We start from the raw sequence: 18,630 nt of genomic DNA on the forward strand, positions 1-18,630 counted from the left end.
AGCTAGGGTTCTGGAAGGAAGGCGACAGGGCACATGGACGCCCAGAGCCCGCACAGGGGGGATGAGCTGGGGGTGCACTGTGGACCCCACCCACAGCAAGGCCTCCAGAGCATGGCTGGGAAGCACCAGAGGCCACCAACTGCTTCGAGCCCAGCCTCGTCCCCAGCCCCCTTGGGTGCTGGACATGCCTGGGGTCGTCCTGTCCTCAGTCCGCAACTCGGGCTCCCCTAGTGTGGGGGAGCACCAGGTGGCCCACCCTGCGACTCCACATGCCTGCTTGCCTGTGGCTGCCAGCAAGGGGCTCCAGGGAGGTCTTCCTAGGGAGCACAGGCCCCCATGGAAGAAGGGGCCATTGCCAGTGTGCAGCATGGACCCAGAGTTCAGTCCTTGGCCTCAGCACCCCACGCAGGCACGTGGCGGGTCTGCCCAGCTCTGAGCCTGGCTCCCTCTCCCTGGTGTTCTGCTGCTGCGGCTCCGCAGGGTCCCTCGGGTCTGCTGGCAACTGCTTGACCTGGGCACAGTGTCTTTTGCTTAAACCTCAGGTGGGGGCACGTGGCTACTTGGCCAAGATTGGTCCAATGAAGTAGCTGCTGCACCCTCGGCCTGATAATGTCTGGCTTCCAAGTTCACAGCACATCCTAGTCGGGTATTTATTAAATTGCTGGCCTTCACTGGGAGGAACTGCTGGGGGTCCCAGAACCTCTGCACGCTGCGCCTGGATACAGATGACCTCTGCCCCCACTGTGGCCAGATGGTGATTCACTGGGCTAACTCACCTTGCCCAGCTTCTGCATCTGCTTCCCCAGGGCCCCAAGCCCAGCGCCTTATCGGAAGCTCGCACTGCTAGAGAGGGTGCAGGGTCAGACCTGGCCTGGTCCGCCTGCTCCCTGGTGCCCACTTGCAGGCTCTCCCAGACCTCCCAGAGCCGCCCTCTCACCGGCTCCCTTCTGTCTTAGGTATGGCTCTCATCCTAGTGGGCTGCCCATCCGTAGCACACGCCCTCCACACCCCTTGCTGGTGATCTGCATTGTAGGTCTTGGCCTTTCCCAGATAATCTAGGGACTGGGTTGGACAGCAGAACTCATGTCCTTCCTGAACCTTAATGCGAGGGTTGCGCAGTCGTGCCTAACTAGGTGAGGTTCACACTGGGGCAGGGTGGCCCTGAATCCAGGACAATCTTATAAGGAGAGGAGAGACAGAGAGAGCTCCACGTGGTGGTAGAAGCAGAGATCTGGGTGGCGCGTCCCCAAGCCAAGGAGTGCGAGGGATCACCAGCAGCACCAAGCTGGCAGAGGGGCATGGCGCACACCCTGCCCTAGTCCCTTCAGAGGGAGGGTGGCCCTGCCCACGCCTCCATCTCAAACCCATGGCTCTGGAACAGTAGAGAATACATTTCAATTGCTCTAACCCCACCCCGACTTGTGATGCTTTGTTGCAGCAGAACTGGTAACAGAAGACAACCTGCTTCTATTGTATCTAAAACAGTGTGGAGGCACCTGCTGAGAGTCAGGCCACCTGACAAAGACCTGGTCTGCTGTCCCCTCCACATAGAGCTGGTACATGGTGAAATGCCATCTGCAGGCTCCATCCATGATCCAACCAACCAAGGACCCCAAATAATTTTTACTTGTCTGTACCGAGTATGCACGAACTTACCCCTCGTCATTGTTCCCTAAGTAACACGGCAACTATTTACACAGCATTTATGTTGTATTCGAGGTTATAAGTAATCTAGAGATGACATGGAGCACAGGATGTGCACAGGTGTGCAGACACGGCCTTACTTTATAAAGGGACCTGAGCAGCCTCAGATAGCGGTTTCTGTAGGTGGTCCTGGAACCAGTCCCCCACAGATACCCAGGGACGACTACATGTGAGGATTTCAGGATGCCGTCCAGGAGACTGGAAATGTTCCCTGGAGCATCATGACACAGTGATAGAACATTCTCTCCCTACCGCGCTTTGTACTTGGCGCTCCCAACCAACCTCCCGGATTGCATCTGTCTGAAGATCCCCCTTCTGGTCCCGCCTGTACCTCCTCAATCCCAGCACACCTGTTACAGTTGGGTTCATGAAGAGGCAGTAGAGCTGCCACTGTGGCTTTAGGGGTCTGAGGAACAGTGCCCCTCCTGCCACACACACAAGACAAAGTGAAGAAGAGAGCAGGGGCCCCTTCTTCCCTTGCCTATAACTTGGGAACACCGAGCCTCCACGCCGGCCTTGCTCCCTCCTGAGGTCCCTGGAGTGCACCTGCTACCCCAGAGGAGGAACCCAGACCACTGACGCTCAAGGGCAAGCTCATTCTCCCTCAACCCCTTCCCCAGGGCGGAGGTTCTAAGTCAGCCTAGGCTCTGGGAGGGGCAGCGCAGGATGGAGAAGGCGAGCTCCATCCTCTTGCAGCTGACCTTGTATCTTCTGCATTATGATCCTACCTAAGGACAGCCCAGCCCGGGCTGCTAAAGTGAGAGCATTTTACCTTCCACTCACAAATACTCCTGAGTCGAAGGGACTCTCCCCAACACACACGTTTCCTTCCAGTTTCTCTAGCAAATCCATGCCTGTCTCCCACCGCACCAAGCTGAGAAAGTCAGGATCCACCAGAAACGGTCCAAAGCCCCCCAGCACCAGACCACACAGGTGAGAGCCCTATCGGTGGGTTTCTGGCCCTGGGTGTGGGCCTAGGCTTAGTGCCACCCTGCAGTGTCCATAGAAGGCTGAAGGCAAACGTGGGACCCTACAAGTCAGACTGTGAGCCTTGGGCAAGTTCCCGCTCACCTGCAGAGCATGCCATGTTGGAAGGTGAGAGTGGGCAGAAAAGGACAGGTGGAAACAGATGTTCTGAAGAAAGATGAGCTGGGGGGCAGACACGCCTGCGTGCACTCAGCACCGTCACTGACAGGCACCGCGGGGCTCTGGTGACACTTGGCTGAGAGGGGACCTCGCCAGCAGCCCCGCCCCACCTGAAACCAAAGCATCAGTGTCTTACTTTTTCTGGAGCGGGAGAAAAACCTGATGCCCCCGGGCGAGGTAGACGGGTTGGAGCTGGGTGAAGACTCTTTGGACGAGGAGCGGAAGATGCCGCTGAAGCTCATGCGCCGTGGAGAGCGGGGCGGGGACTCCTGGTAGGAGAACGGGAACACGGTCTTGGGAGAGCCAGGGCTGGTCTTGGGTCTCACGGGAGCCGACACAGGGCTGGAGGGCCGGGGCTGGGGTCCCCTGGAGAAGAGCCCTCTGGAGGGGCTGCCCGAGCTGAAGGGGCTGTCCACCTGCAGAAGGACAAACGGAGGACGTCACCAGGGCTCCAGGCACCCTGTCCTGTGCCAGGCCTGTCTTCTTACTGAGCTGCCTGAGAAAAGGTCCCAAGCCCTCCTACGGAGGTGGCCACCGACTCTGTGGAGGTCAGCACCCGACTGGGGACAGCCCACCCAGGCTGGGCAGCACCTTATCCTGGCAGACCCCTGGGGGCTGAGGGCAGGGGAGAGGGCACCCAGGGATGTGGCTCCTCCTGGACCATCTGCAGGTCTGCCACTGGCCTCTACAGTCGAGGGCCCGTTTGTCCTCCTCAGGGGAGGAAGCAGGAATCCCCATCACACAGGACAGAGCGGGCCTGGGCTGCAGCTGGGGACCCTGTGCTGGGAGCCGTGGAGCTTCTCGCCTGCAACCTGCCGTAGCATCTGCATGACGTGGGCGCTGACAGGTCAGGAAGGAAGCTGGCAAGGCCCCAGCTTCAGAGCCTTGCTTCCCTGTTGCCTTAAAATTGTCATCATGTTTTGAAAAACGATCCGACTCCGGGACCACAGCTCGCAGCCTCTGAGAACCCTTCAGGGATCCTGCTGGAGGGACAGGAGCTCACGCCCTGCAGTCCCGCCCCTTCCTGTGCCATGCTCCTCCGTCTGGCTGCCTCGGTTCCCTCCTCTGTGGAACAAGGTCAGTCCGTGGGACCTCAGGCTGTCAGCTGGGCCTCCCCGGGGGACTCGGCACAGCACTCACTGGCAGTTATCATAGGATCATGCTAATCTACTGCTGCCCTGCAGGCCACAGCACCCCAGCACTCCCCAGTTCAGCAACGAGAAAGGAAAGCAACTGTCCCAGGCCCATTGGGGCAAGAATGAGACCTTGGGCATGCTGCGCTCTGGACACCAGAGCCGTGCTGTGAGGTGGGTCTGAGCTCAGGCTCAGAGCTGGACCCTGGTCCCAGCTGACCAGGGCCCCGGGAAGTTCTCCCACCACTAGAGGGCGCTCCCAAAATACAGCTTGTGGCCACCAACCCCCCACCCCCCCAAGAGGGTCCAGCCTCCAGGGATTCTCCAATGAACCCTGAAGAAGGACCACATAACCCAAGCCAGTCTCATCATAAGTGCAAGTTTTTCTTTTTTTGACTATTCAATATGAAAATTAGTTGTTTATCTGTCCATAGAGCATTCAGCTTAGCCACTTTCCCACCTACTGAGAATAAATTTTTTAAATGAGAGGTTCTTCAAGTGGTGGGTGGGCATACGGGCATGGAGCAGGAAGGGGGGGTGGAGAATCCTTGTCTGCAGTGGGGACACACATACAGGGGACCAAGGACGACCCTATAGCAAGATGCTCTGACCACTAGGGATGGGGTGGAGATGTGCGTTTGAGTCCTGGCTCAGTTTTAGACACACAGACAAGGGCTCTGAGCTCGCTCAGTCTGTGCCTCCTGTGTACAGCAGGGACGCCAGGCCCGCTTTCACAGGGTGCCAAGACAGTGGGGTGTGGCCCAAGTGAGGCCCCTGGCACAGTGCCTGGCACACCTGAGGTACCTGTGCACAACGCTGTGCATCTGGTACTAGTGGGCCTGGTGTGGACTCTCAGGTGGGGAGGGATTTGGAGGCTGGAGGAGGAGGAAGGACTGGGTTAGGAAAGATGCCCGGAGGGTGTCCCCAGCCAGGCAGTGATGCTGTTGGGTTGACCACTCTGAGGCCCTGCTAGGTCCCTCTTGCCATCACTGGGTGCCACTGAGCCCCATGCCAGAAAAGGTGCTGGCTGGGAGTGGGGGGTCACAAAACTGGCAAGGGGAGGGTCTGACCTAGGGGCCTGCAGCCTTACCCTCACACCACACGCCTCGCCAAGCAAATGCTGTAGAAGCCCCTGGGACACAGGCGTGGGATGGAAGCGAAGTCCAGGTCACGTGGCAGGGCCAAGGGAGAGTCCAGCCTGGGACCCCTGAAAGCCAGCTCACTGACTTCATCCTGCTCACCTCTGTCCAGGGACTCTGCCGGGAAGGTGGGGGCACTGAGCAAATGCCAGCACCCAGCTCTGGGCGGGGGGGGTGGGGGGGGACAAAGATGGACCAGGAAGTGGGGGCTCCCAAGGAGAAAATGGAGGGGGGTGGACAAGACCCATAAACACGAAGCAGATGAAGGCTGTCCAGGGGAGCAGCCCACCTACATAGAGACCTGGTCAGAGGAGACCCTGGGGTTGGGTGGCTTTGGACAGGTGTTGGGCAAGACTGAGGTGGAGCCAGGAGGACCAGGGGATGGAGCAGGGGCTCTGAGACAGAGGGTCATGTACACAGTCCCCCTGGCGCGCTGAAGGTCAGCTTGAACCTCATGTGATGGGCAAGAGGGACCCTGAGGTCCCACTGAGTGGGGCTCCATCCTGGATTCTGAATTCCAGGCCACAGAGCCAGGAACTCAGTCCTCAAAAGGGGAGCCCAGAAGGCAGACCTTCCACACTGATCTGCAAATGGCCAACCGCAGTGGAGGCCAGGTCCTCCCCAGCCTCTCCTGCAGGGACCAGCAAGCAGAGCCGCACCCTCACCAGTGTGAACCGGAGGCTTGGGGGATGGAGGCCTTCTGCCTCTGGCAGGGGTGGTCAGACATGCCTGCAGAAGCCACCAGGATGGCCTTGGCCCTTGCCACTGGTGTAGCCGCCACACAGTGGTACCTGATAAGTGTGGGGTGAGACTCCCAGGTGTGTCTGGCTCTGCAGGTGCTAAGGGAGAGGGGAAGCTCAGGCCTCTGCCAGGCAGAGAAGAGTTTCACAGCCTGCACCATTTGTCATGCAGGGAGGAAGCTGGGGCGCAGGCCAGTCCCCCTGAGGTTCTTAGAGCTGCCTCCCTTCCACTCTGGGGAAGAGGAAGTGGTAGGTGCCAGCCTGAGGGAGTGGACCAAGGAGGGGCCCAGCAAGGGCCAGCTGCAGGACCATCTGGGAGGGACTGACCAGACAGGATGGAGGGAATGGCAGGGGAACGGTGCAAGGAGGGGAAGTAGGTCTCAAGTTTGGGGAGTCGGAGCCTGCCATGCTGAGGCACATGGAGGCCAGGCCCTCACGACGGGGCAGCTACGCCCTGAGTCCTAGGTCCTATGTGGGCCCAGAGTCAGGCTGGCCTTCTCAGGGGGAGGAGCAGAGAGGGGACCCCACAGCCAGCAGTGATTAAAAGGGCCACTGAGCAGCTCCCTGCGAGTCGGGTACAGGCTGTGTGCACGCATCCCTTCCTGGGTCTGCCGAGCGCAGGGTGCACTGACCACACCTGCAGCCCACCCTGGGCCAGGCACAATCTGTGTGTGACCCCATGACCATTCTGTCCTCACAGCACAAGGCGAGCATGGCCACCACCCCAGCTGGCCCTGGGAGGTGAGGTTGCTGGAGTGGTGAACAGAGGAGCCAGCAGTGGTCCCTGGATCAGGGCACAGACAGCGGAGGACCCGTGGTCATCTGTGTGGGGTGGGGGGGATGTCCTGGAGCCAAGCCAGGCCGGTTGACCAATGATGGCCGCGGCAATGACGGGGGCCTGGAGGTGCAGCTGCAGCCTCAGGCAGCAAAGCTGGGGTACCCTTCCATGTGGGGGCTGCCAAACGGATACTTGGCCTTTCCAGTCACCACTGCCAGAGGGAAGGGTTCCCCACGAGGCTGGGGGTCCAGGCTATGAGCACAAAGATGCAGAGACCAGCTGAAAAGAGCAAGAAGTGGGACCTGTGCGTCTTAGGACACCTCCCTGGATGGCCTGTCCCACCAGCCTGAGGTTCAGGAATCTAGATACAGTGTAACCGCAGGCCACCTGGACTCTGGCCTGGCTCCATCTTGAAGTGCAGTTTCCTCATCTCGACATATGTGTGTGTGCTCCAAGGATCCCCAGGGCCTTTGCACAAGCCGAGGAAGGAAGTTCCAGGAATAATGGAGATTCACATTTCCATCAGCCTGATGGGATGGGGATGCAGAGTTGGATTTAAGTTAATCTAAGTGAAATTTAAGGAATGTGATCAGATCTTTGACATTGAGCTCACACTCCGCCCTCCCAGTGTTCATGGAGTGATCGGGGCGAACCAGACACCTCATGAGGTTCCTGGGGCAGATGTCACAGCCTTCGTGGCTTGTCCTCCTCTTGTCCCCAGCTTTCCCCTCCTCAGGGACCACAGCGTACCTCTCCTTAGCTTCCCCCTGCTCTGGGCTCCCCACCACTACATGGACACGAAGGACCAGCCTTCAGTGATCTGATGGGGGGTCTTTTCATTTGGAACTGGGCCACCCCCATGTAGGGACAGAATGAGGCAGGGGAAGAGGCAAGCACTCCTCAGGCAGTTTGGAAATTCCTCGAGGCAGGCAGCCTCCTGGCTCCGGCTCCAGGAAGGCTGGCCTCGTGGGTCACGTGAACACCAGGCGCTGGAGTCGGATCAGAGTGGCCCAGCAGAACTTCCAGGGTCAGGAGGAAGGACGGGTGCCCTCTGGGGACGGGGCTGAGCTGGGCTGGGAGTGAGGGGGCCCATGTCCTGGCAGTAAAGGCAACAGCCCTCGCTTTCCTCCCTCCTCTCCAGTTGGTGTCAGCACAGACACTGTCCCTCTGAGGCCCTGTCCCCACACTGTACCAGGAGGCTGAGATGCTCTGGAGACGGAACGCTCTCCCTGTCGTGCAGCTTCTAGGTTCCGTCCTCAGCGTGTGGGACCTACACTGCCTGCGCCGTCTCCTCGCCAGCCCGGGTGACAGCGGTCAGGCCCTTGTCCTGGATCCACCTAACGTCATCACCGTGTCCAGCAAAGTTCCCAGGAAGATCACGGCGAGGGAGGAGCCCCTTCCAGGGCCTTCCCTGCTCAGCTGCCACTCAACCCTGACAAGGACTTCACTCTGGACCGCGAGAGTCACCAAAAGGGGCCTGGTGGCCTGAGGGACACCCAAGCCTTGGGGCCCTTCTGCTGCCGTCCCCTCCCTAGTGGGTTTTCATGAAGGGGAGGGAGCCCTGAGCTTGGTGTCTCCTTCCTGCCATTGGGGCTCCCTCCCTGCTGGCCCAGTCCCTTCCCTGGCCAGGCCTGAGGCCGTTCCGACAGTCCTTTTTGGCGAGGCCACAATAACTGCCGTAAGTCTGCTGGCTCTATCAGGGCAGGGCCGGGCTGGGCAGGGCGGCCCAGCTGACGCCAATTAGCCCCGAAGGCCTGAACCGATTTGTTGATTCAATTGTATGTAATGCAAAATGCTTAGAGAAGAGATGGGCTTTTTCCAGTACTGGAACTCCTACCCTGCTCCCAGGCTGGCAGGCACAGCAGCTGCCCGGACAGTGCAGAGGCCCCTCGCCAGCCCCCTGCAGGTACCTGCCACAGGGGTCTGAGGGTGGCAGGAGGGTGCCCTGCACAGCCCTCGGCCCACCTTCCCTTTCTGACTGCAGGAGAAGCCGGGCAGGCTGCCTGGACACCCCTCCCTGCCAGGGCCACCCCACCCTGGCCGGGCACCCCTCAGCCGCCTGACCCTGACAGCCAGCAGCCTGGGAGACTGGCTTCCTAACGGGAGAGAAACAGCAGAGGGAAGGGCACAGCGATGAGCTAAAGACGGAATGTGGAAGGAGACAGAGGGGAGGAGAGCCCTGGGACACCCATCCTGACCTTCCGGAGGCCTCTGACCTCCGCCTCGTTACTTGTACCCAGCACTTGGCTGGCTGCCGGTCTCCCCCTTTCTCCTCTGGTGGGAGACTGTGGCTGCATCAGTGCAGAGCCAGGAGAAGAGGGAGGAGGGAAACCCAGCGCCTGTCAGGGCCACTGCCAGGTGTGCGGTGAGCAGCCCTGGGACAGGACAGCAGGCCTTACCTTCCGGGACGAATGCTTTTCGGAACTCTCCAGGTCTCCATCCAGGAGCGGCATGGCAAAGGAGCTCAGGTCCTGGGAGGGAAAGAGGTGCAAGGTCAACAAGAGCAGAGCAGCTCCACCCAGGGGCCACCTCCAGGAGTCCTCCTCCTGAGGGCCAGCAGCAAAGGAGTGACGTGGACGGTCACGGGTGAGGGAGGAGGTGAAGAAGGCTAGCTGCCTCCCAAGTGTGCCGCTGCTGCCCACATCCCTCCCAGAACGTCAGGCCAGGTGTCCAGGAGCAGCCACTGCCTGCCAGCACCCCAGGGAAGGGGAAGGAAGAGACCAGGGACTGAAGGGACAGAAAGGCTGACAGGCAAGGCAGGAAGTCAGAAGGAGTGGGGCACGAAAGTCCCGTCCAGGGGTGGCTTGGGCTGTGGCTGATGGACAGGCCTTAACCTCAGACCCAGAACATGAGGCTCCGTGAAGTGTCCAGGGGGCTGGAAGATGACGGGGCTGGGAAGGTGGCCTTGGAGCCAGTAAAAGCTGATGATGTGGGGGCCAAGGTGAGTGGGGTGGGCTCTGGGACAGACAGGTGCAGGCGGGGCATCACCAACGTGCACTTTCTAAAATGCAGGCATTGTTTGGCCCTGGCCCTGGTCCTGCATCTGGCCTTGGAGAACACATCCCACCAAGCAGAACCCCACTGGCCATCCTCAAGTCCGGGGGACACTGCCTCTTTATTCTTTCTTTTGTACCTATTTAAAAATATTTAATTGTGAAATACACACAAGAAAATTTATCTTCAAGCTTTTCGGGGTTTTTTGGTGCTGGGGATCCAGCCCAGGACTAGTGCTGTACACGGAGCCACACCCCACCCTCATCTCACCGTTGTCAAGTGTGCCGTGGAGTGGCACACCCACTCACACTGCTGTGCACCCACCACCATATCCATTTCTAGAACTTTCCACCTTCCCAAAGGGAAGCTCCATACCCACAAAACACTCTGTTCCTCCCTCCCCCGGCTCCTGGCAACCACTGGTCCACGGTTTGTCTCTATGTCTGTGACTATTCTAGGCCCTTCATGTGAGTGAATCGGACAGGACTGTCCTCCTGTGACTGCCGTAGCGTGATGCTTCGAGGTCCATCCGTGTTGGAGCACGTGTCAGAAATGCCCTCCACTTAGGCCGATTGCTCTTTCTTTGCACTTAGAGGCCACATTCAGCTTATTAGTCATTGGTCAGGGCCACCTTTTGGCTACTGTGAATCATGCTGCTGTGAACTTGAATGTTACGGGCTGAACCGTGTCCCCCTCCACCACCCAAAGTCCCTAGGTCGAAATCCTAACCTCTAGGACCGCAGAAAGTGAATGCATTTGGAGACAGGATCTGAGTTACGTGGGGTCATCGGGGTGGGCCCTAATCCAACAGGACTGGTGTCCCTGTAAGAAGAGATGAGGAGACAGGCATGCCCAGAGGGGCCACTGCGTGATGACACAGGGACTGACGATGGCACGAATAAGCCGAGGAGAGAGCCCTTGGGAGGAACCAACCCTGCCCACACCTTGAGCTCAGGCCTCAGCCTCCAGATTGTGAGAAAGTGACTTCCATCCTGGAAGCCGTCCCTGGTAGGCAGCCCTAGAAGGCTCTTCAGGACCAGCTGTGAGTCCTTTTGGGTAACGCAGAGTAGAACTGCTGGGCACTGGCTACCTCTGTTCAAGATATTTTGTGTTCTCTAGAGCAGCCGCGCCGTTTTCCCTTCCCACCCCAGGGCGCCAGGCTTTCCCCTTCTCCGCATTCTAACCAGGACTGACCTTCTGTTGTTTCTTTTTTTTTTTAATATTTGTTTTTTAGTTGTAGTTGGACACAATACCTTTATTTTATTTATTTTTATGTGGTGCTGAAGATCAAACCCACGGCCTCGCACATGCTAGGCAAGCACTCTACTGCTGAGCCACACCCCAGCCCACTTCTGTTGTTTCCTATGGTAGCCGTCCCAAGGAGTGAGGCGGTATCTTATGATATGTACACATCTCTACGTGGTTTATTGGCTTTCTATAATCTTTGAAGAAACACCCATTTTTAAAATAGGACTATTGGATGTTGAATTGTAGGAGTTCTCTATATATTCTGAACCTTAACCATTTATCAGATAAGTGATTTGCCTATATTTTCTTATTCTACAGGTAGCCTTTTCATTCTGCAGTCTTGACGCTGAGAAGTTTTTACTTTGATGTATTTATCTGTTATTTCTTTTGTTGCCTGTGCTTATGTTGTTGCACCCATGAAATTAGTGCCAAATCTAATGTCATGAGACATTCCCCTGTGTATTTTTCTTTTCCTTGTTTTTTTTTTGGGGGGGGGGATTGAAAACCCAGGGCCTTGTGCATGCAAGGTAAGCACTCTACCAACTGAGCTGTATCTCCAGCCCCCCCTTTCTTTCTTTCTTTCTTTCTTTCTTTCTTTCTCTCTCTCTCTCTCTCTCTCTCTCTCTCTCTCTCTCTCTCTCTCTCTCTCTCTCTCTTAGAGCTGGATATTGAATGCATGGCCTCATGCATGTCAGGCAAGGGTTCTTCCACAGAGCCACATCTTTAGCCGCCACCCATATCTTTTTCCTAAATGACATTTAGGGCTTTGATCCATTTGGGGTTCATTTTTGTATACGGTGTAACACAGGATGTAGCTTCCTTCTTCTGCACATGGATAACACCATTCCCCAAAATCATTTGACCATAAAATATCAGCATTTATTTCTGAACTCTGTTCCATTCCATTGGTCTGTCTATTTTTCTGCCAGTACCATGCTATTTTTTGTTACTGTAACATTATGATAAGTTTGAAATCAGCATGTGTGAGATCTCCAGTCTTGTTCCTTTCCTGTTTTTCAAGATTGTTTTGGCTATTTGGGGTCCCTTGAGATATTCTATGAATTCAACGGTGGATTTTTATATTTTTTACAACAACAAAAATCACTGGGATTTTGATGTGGATTGCACCAATTTTACAGATTGCTTTCGGTACTACTGACCTCTTAATGACAGGCTTCCAATCCATGAACACGGGATGCATTTCCATTTATTTGTGTCTTCTTTCATTTTTTCAGTGACATTTTGTACTTTCCTGTGCTCTCTCTCACCCAGTTCTCTCTTGGGTCAACTAGTTGCTTCCTAAGCCTGTTTCAGTTCATCCTCCAAGTCTCTGCTTAAAAAGTAATATCTGAAAATGTGAGGCAGCCTCACCCCAAGGCCCAGGGACTCTGCTGCAGAGCTGGCATGGCCTCCAGACCTGGCAGACGAGAACACACTGGTGAGCTGGCACAGCTTCCATGCTCAGCACTTCTGGTGACCTTAATTTAGTGGCTCTCAGCCATGACTGCATGTTGGGATCAGCTGGGGAGCTTGGTTCCTCCTGTAGAAGTGAAGGTGGTTAGTTTCTAGTTCATCAACGGCATTCATCCAGGCTCTGTCTGGTGGACAGTCACCAGGTTCCCATGGGGATTCTCTGGGTCAGCCATGGGCAGGTGCCCTAAAGGCTCCAATCCAGGCACCACAGATTTTCTGACCTCCACAGGCTTACTTCCAAAGTGTTCTGCACCTGAGTCCTCCTTGCACAACAGCCCAGGCAGAATGTTTGTGAGTTTCCAAACGTGGTGGTGTGTCCACGGGCATTCTGCTGGAAAACCATCTCAACTCCTCACCTAAGGGCACTCCCCAGGGACCATCCACTCCTGCCCAGGGAGCTGGCCCACTCCACTTCAGCTGCTCAGGGACAATCCCATCTCATCCCCTGCCCTAGCAGGAGCCTGGCACATAGCAATTGGGTGAATGGCCCTGCCACTGCTGCTCTCCGAACACTCCAGCCCTGTCCCTCCTCTGGGCTTGGCGCCTGCTCCTCCTGCCCCACCCTCACCCCAAATTCTGGTCCAGAGCGCACTCCTATGTGCCATGCAAAGTCCATTTCATATATCATCTCTGGCTAGACCCACCCCCAGGCAGAACTGATTCCTCTCCCATCTGGGTCCCAGTGCCTTGGGCTTGCCCTGTCGCAGGGCACCCAGCACTTGAGGATCAGCACCTATCAGTGTTATGGTTCAGATGTGAGGTGTCCCCCAAAAGCTCATGTGGGAGACAGTGCAAGACGGTTCAGAGGAAAAATGACTGGGTTGTGAGTCTTAACCCAATCAGTGAATTAATCCCCTGACAGGTAACTGAAGTGGTGGGGTGTGGTGGGAATTAGAGCGTGGCTTTGGGTATATATTTGCATCTGAAGAATGCAGTCTCTCTGTTTCCTGATAGCTCCGGTGTGGGCTGCTTCCCTTTGCCACCCTCTCCGCCATGATGTTCACCGCACCTGGAGCCCTGGGGAATGGAGCCGGCCTTCTGTAGACTAACCTCTGAAATCCTGAGCCCGCAAATAAACCTTTCCTCATCTACAGTTGTGCTTCTTGGGTCTTTAAGTCACAGCAGAGAGAAAGCGACTAAAACACTCAGTTTTAGTGTTTCTCTCCAGGAGCCTCCACTCCAGCAGGGCGTCCACTCCAGTGTCGGGAAGGGGAGAGCTAGTCACTGCGGGGCACTGAGCCTGGCCTGCTGCATTTGAACAACCACGTTGCGTTCAGATGGACCCCTGGACCGAGCCCCCTGACCCCAACCCCAGGTGCCTGTAGGTGCTGCAGAGTGTGCTGCTGGGCCAGGCAAGCATCGGGCCGAGCAGCTGCAGCTGGCTGGGTGGTTAGGGGGAGCCGCTGGGTCTCTAATCTGGGGTTTGATGAGCACATTCCTCTCTGGGTTCAGTCACCACCACCCCTGCCATTTGCTCAGTGGTGGCATTCAAAGGCTTCAGACTTTCTACAAATACCTGTTCCTCACCCAAATGGACAATGACCCCAAGAGGCACAACGTTCCAGCCACCGGGGCCAGGGGTCAGTGATTCATGGCAAGACGACCTGGAGAGAGCCGAGCCCAGGAAGCCCTCACCTTGGGCACCCATGGGAGCTGCCACAGGTGCCACACAGCCATCGCTGACCAGAACAAACTTAGGAAAGCATCAGATGGAGTGGCCACGGCGGGGGCCTGCTCCTGGGCTCTGCGCCAGCCTGCTCGGTCAAGCGGCCTGGCCGGAGTCTCCTGACAGGCAGTGACCAACTTTGCTGGAAGCGCCCCTGCTCGTCTCCCAGTGTCACCAAGACGCACGCACACCTCGGAGGCTGGTGTGGGACGCGCTCTCTCTGCACACATGGCAGCAAGCCCACTAGCCCGTGGGCTGAGCGGGCCCTGGCCTCTCTGCCAGTCTGGGTTCTGGAAGGCCCAGCTCCCGGAGCTGCCCTGTTCACACAGTTCCTGAATTCTCAACTCCCTCGCTCCTGCTGCTGCCCACACCTGGGCCCGGTCCTTCGCTCCCTCACCTGCCCTGGGCCCTCAGGAACTGGGAGGGCACTGCTCCCCAGGGCTGTGTCAGGCCTCCAGATGCAGAAGACATGATGTCAGCCAGACAGAGCCTTCGCACCCTGCTCTTCTTCACCTGTCTACACCTTGCACGCAGTGTAGACTTTGACCACATGTTCTGAGATGATCATCAGGGTCTTTGGTGAAAGTTAACTTTCAAGATTTAGACTCAAACGTCACCTGTCAGGAACACATTCGGACAAAAGAGAACAGGCCCAGATTTAGAGGAAATTCCTAAGAAATAAGCTAACCTTAATATCAGCTCATTGAATTCCCCCTACACTCACCTATCTTTAAATACCCAGGAAAGGCCCAAAGTCCACCATATAAACAGGCATTAACAACAGAACCATCATGAATCTGTATTAGTGTCTTTCTTAAATCTCTCAGTGGTGGCCTCCTTTGGTTTTTATGGAAACCCACATGGGTGGACAGTGACACCATCCCGGTCTGTAGAGGAAGACACTGAGGGGTGGCATAAGCCATTTGCCCAACGCCTGGCAACCAGACAGCAGCAGGCAGGTCCCATCACTCAGGTCCAGCCACACTCTTGGACCAGAGCTCTTGGTAAGACTCCTCCACCTCCCTGGGGTGGCTCAGTTCCAGGGACAGAATAACAACTTGGGGTCAGAGGCTGTGCAGGTCCGGAGCTCTTTCATGCAAAATGAGTGTCCTAGGCACAGCGGGACCTCAGGGGAAGATGGAAGGAAGGATTCACAGCTCAGAGATTCATTTCCAAGGCAGCTGGTGGTCCTCTCCCTTTAAGAGCTTCTTTGTAACTAAAAGTAAGTGACGCTGATGTCGCTCAGAAAGCAGCAGACATCCCACCCCGCAGTGCAGTGCGCGGCTTCACCGTGAGCACCGTTCTGCCTCATCAGGAGTCTTCAAGGCAGCTTCCCCTAACCCACACGTATCCCCAGATTTTCCCATGAGAAAATGGACTGGTCGCATTCACAATCAGTGTCCAGTTTCCGTGAAGGACCAGGTCCCCTGTGCCCAGGCGATGGGGCTAGTTCAGCGTGCACTCAGCAGACCCAGCCTGATGTGTCTCCGACGTTCTCTTACAGGGCTCTGCTGTTGTTGAAGCTGGGAGTCCCTGAAAGGGGGGCTGACACAAGTGCTGGACAAACAGAACAGCGGCCAGCCTCAGGGGCCACGGCCCCTGCCTCGGCCAACGTGGGGTTTTCGATGTCAGGGCTGTGGTACAACATTCCTGCTTGATTCCCGTGGAGGAAGAAACACATTCAGGATGACCTTCGCCCTCCATCCCGCTGAGCAGACCCAAGAACAGACTGCCACCTGGAGCCACCCTGGGCTTGAGCTGGGGTCAGGATCCCTCCAGGCACGTGCCCAGAGCCCCTGGTGGCCCCTGAGGACACTGCCTTTGGCCATTCGCAAAGACAGTGAAGACCCAGGCCAGACCCTGCTCTGCTGTTTGCTCTTGGGGATCTCGAGCAGGTCTGAACTTTGGTTTTCCATCTGTCAAATGACAGGGTTTAACTGGCTAATTTCTGAAGGTGGCTCTTGGCTCACACAGCCTCTGTTTTTACCTGTGGAGCTGAATAGCAGGAGGGGTCGGGAGCATTTTAAAGGAGTCCTGCTCAGACCCAAAGGCATTTCTCACCTCCCTAGCTTAGTCGTAGAAATAACATCTCCTCTCCCCAACTAGCCAACAGTCTGCACCACTCTCCAAGCCGCCGGCGCGTCTCCGTGGCAGAGAGCGGAGGTGCTGCCCTTGGTGAGCCTCACGGAGGAGGAGTCGGGTCTTGACTGGCTTCTCCAATCCCAGTGCTTCCTGCCTCCCAACTGAGGTCTAAGGTCCTCAAGCCCAAGCACCGGGACCGTCAACGCAAATGCCCAGGAGGATCCTAGCAGATGCCCATGGGATTTCAGAAGCCCGAGTGTGGCTTCCGCAGGTTCCCGGCTGGACCTCCCCTCTCTGGTCCTCTGCCTACCCCGTGGTCATGGACATGGTGGGCGGGCAGCTCCCATGGCTTTAACGGCATCTGAACCTATGTTGACATCGTGGCCTTCGGCCCGCCTCTGGAGGTGATGGCAAGCCCCAGGCTGGGAGGCACGTGGGAGGCCCGTGCGAGGCATCTGCAGATGGGCCAGGCTTGCGCAACCCTGAAAACCACCAAACGGGCAGTTCTTGGTACTGGTGGGAGGCAGGAGGTGGCCAGGGCTACGGTCAGTTGGAGCCTTTGAGAAACTCCGCATTATATAACCACTCTCGGAAAAATAAGGAACAAATACTGAATCACTGGAACTGGGCAAGAGGGGAGGGACAGTGGCCAAATGAGAGAGGGCCTGAACTTAACTCTCAGGGACATTCCAGGGGAGCTTGTTTTCCACAGAGGACATCAAGGTTTCTGAGTGCTGTCTGAGAGACTTCCAGACGTGAAAAAGAAGGAAAATAACAAGAACATCACCATTCTCACTCCTGTGGCCGCCCCCACCCGGTGGGCTTTAAGGGTGGCCCCCACCCGCTGGTGCCCACAGGTCCTCGTCAGGCCGGTGCCCTCAGGGGCTTCTCCTGCCACGGAGCTCACCAAGCCCCTTTTTGTTTTCTCCAAACCCAGGAGCCGCAGCACCCGGGCCCGGTGGTCGGGAGACCTGGGTTCTCCACTGACGTGAGTAGCTGGGCACCTACCCTCCAGACCTGTTTTCCAGCCTGTGAAGTGTGTCTGTCACGCTCTCTGTACCGCAGAGCGGTGGCTCTGGAAACCAGGCAGGACATCAACACAGGTCTGTCCTCTGGTGTGAGTCCTTACGCCAGCGGGCATCCAGAGGGCCACTGGCCAAGGTCAGCTCCAGCCAATGCCCAAGGCTGTGGGGAGGGCAAAGGAATCGCCCAGGGCACTCCACCTGGAGGCCAGGGCGGCCCTCCCACTCTGCCTGAGCCTGAGTGGGGCTGAAGAGACGCAGGACACTGGCCGCCTCCGGTCGTGACGGAGCCGCCTGCCCCTCTCCCAAGCCCATCTGTGTGGTGACTCTAAGGAGGGGTCCCGGGGCCCACTGCTGCTCCTGAGCCTCCAGTGCTGCCCCCCCTGGCCGTCCTCTCAGCCTCCTCTGGACCAGAGCTACACAGGGCTCAGGGGACCGGCCAGCCAGAAGGACTCTGACTTGCCCGAGGCTCTTGTGTCTCTGGGATGCCCTTTGACCCCCGTGTTCCCGGCCCTGTCCTAGCTCAGGTCCAAAGTAGCCTCTCAAACAACCATTCCCAGGTAGAGTCCAGCCTCGGCTAACCAGGAGGCTAGTCAGGAACCGGCCAAGGCACCAGCCTCGTTCCTCCACTTCTTCAGTCTGAGTCCCTCCTGAAGGGGAGAGTGAGGGACAGGGACCGGCCCAGGGGGCTGACTGAGTGACGGTGACAGGAGCCTGGATCAGTCCTCAGTCAGGAAGGTCCCAGGACATGCAGATGTGACAGCCATCTCCCTTTGGGTCACCCAGAAGCATTTCCAGCTTCCAGCAGAGGGCTCAGCCCGGGCTGCAGGTTGCTGCTTGTACATAGAACAACTCAAAGCTCTGCGGGTGGCCTCTCAAGGCCCAGCCAGGAGGCGGGGAAGGGTGCTAGGGAGCAGAGGGCTTTGGGCTGCACTGACCACGTCCATTATGGAGCCGGTGATGGCTAACTTCATGTGGAAGCTTGGCTGGCTCGTCGTGTCTACCACCTGAGACATGGAGACTCTGATCTCATCACGGCTGGGAGCTCGTTTTGTCCTCGTGGTTAAACATCTGTAATCGACTGACTTTAAGTAAAACGCTTGCCCTCCATGATGAGGGTGGGCCTCATCTGATCAGCTGAAGGCCTGACAGAAAAAAAATTGAGATTTCCAGAAGAAAAAGTTCTGCTTTAAGACCATAGCATCCGCCACCTTAGCTCCTAGACTGTCAGTCTGTCCCATCAGTTTAGGACTTCCCAGCCCCAACTACACAGGAGCCATCCCTTAGGACGGATCTCTTGTATATATTATACAATACTGTGCATGTACCATAGTATATATCGTACATGATCAATGCATTACCGTGCAATCATCTACCTCCTTAATATGTGTGTATATTAAAAAAAATAGGTCCCCTCTCTTTCTCGTCTTGGCTGTTTCCCTGGGCTACGGAGCCCATGGCCTCCTCCCTCTGAGCTGAAGGGGACATGGAGGAGAATCCAGGAC

The 18,630-nt window shown here is 56.9% G+C and overlaps 1 protein-coding gene and 1 long non-coding RNA gene across 6 annotated transcripts in view; one reads left to right on the forward strand and one right to left on the reverse strand.

The window, feature by feature from the left end:
• The window catches only part of Prkag2 (protein kinase AMP-activated non-catalytic subunit gamma 2), a 258,824-nt gene that overhangs the window by 179,001 nt on the left and 61,193 nt on the right, over positions 1 to 18,630 (reverse strand). For all 5 annotated transcript variants that reach the window (XM_078040857.1, XM_078040859.1, XM_078040856.1 and 2 more), the window contains exons 2-3: positions 9,040 to 9,111; positions 2,987 to 3,266 (exon numbers count right to left, since the gene is read on the reverse strand). In XM_078040857.1, the coding sequence (XP_077896983.1) occupies positions 2,987 to 3,266; positions 9,040 to 9,111 (352 nt within the window). The remainder of the gene's footprint in view (positions 1 to 2,986; positions 3,267 to 9,039; positions 9,112 to 18,630) is intronic.
• Positions 15,550 to 18,543, forward strand: LOC144375506 (uncharacterized). The gene is made up of 2 exons (XR_013435511.1): positions 15,550 to 16,920; positions 17,041 to 18,543. It is a non-coding gene; the product is annotated as an uncharacterized LOC144375506 (long non-coding RNA).

This window comes from Ictidomys tridecemlineatus, chromosome 2 (assembly GCF_052094955.1).
Source record: "Ictidomys tridecemlineatus isolate mIctTri1 chromosome 2, mIctTri1.hap1, whole genome shotgun sequence".
Lineage (NCBI taxonomy): Eukaryota > Metazoa > Chordata > Mammalia > Rodentia > Sciuridae > Ictidomys > Ictidomys tridecemlineatus.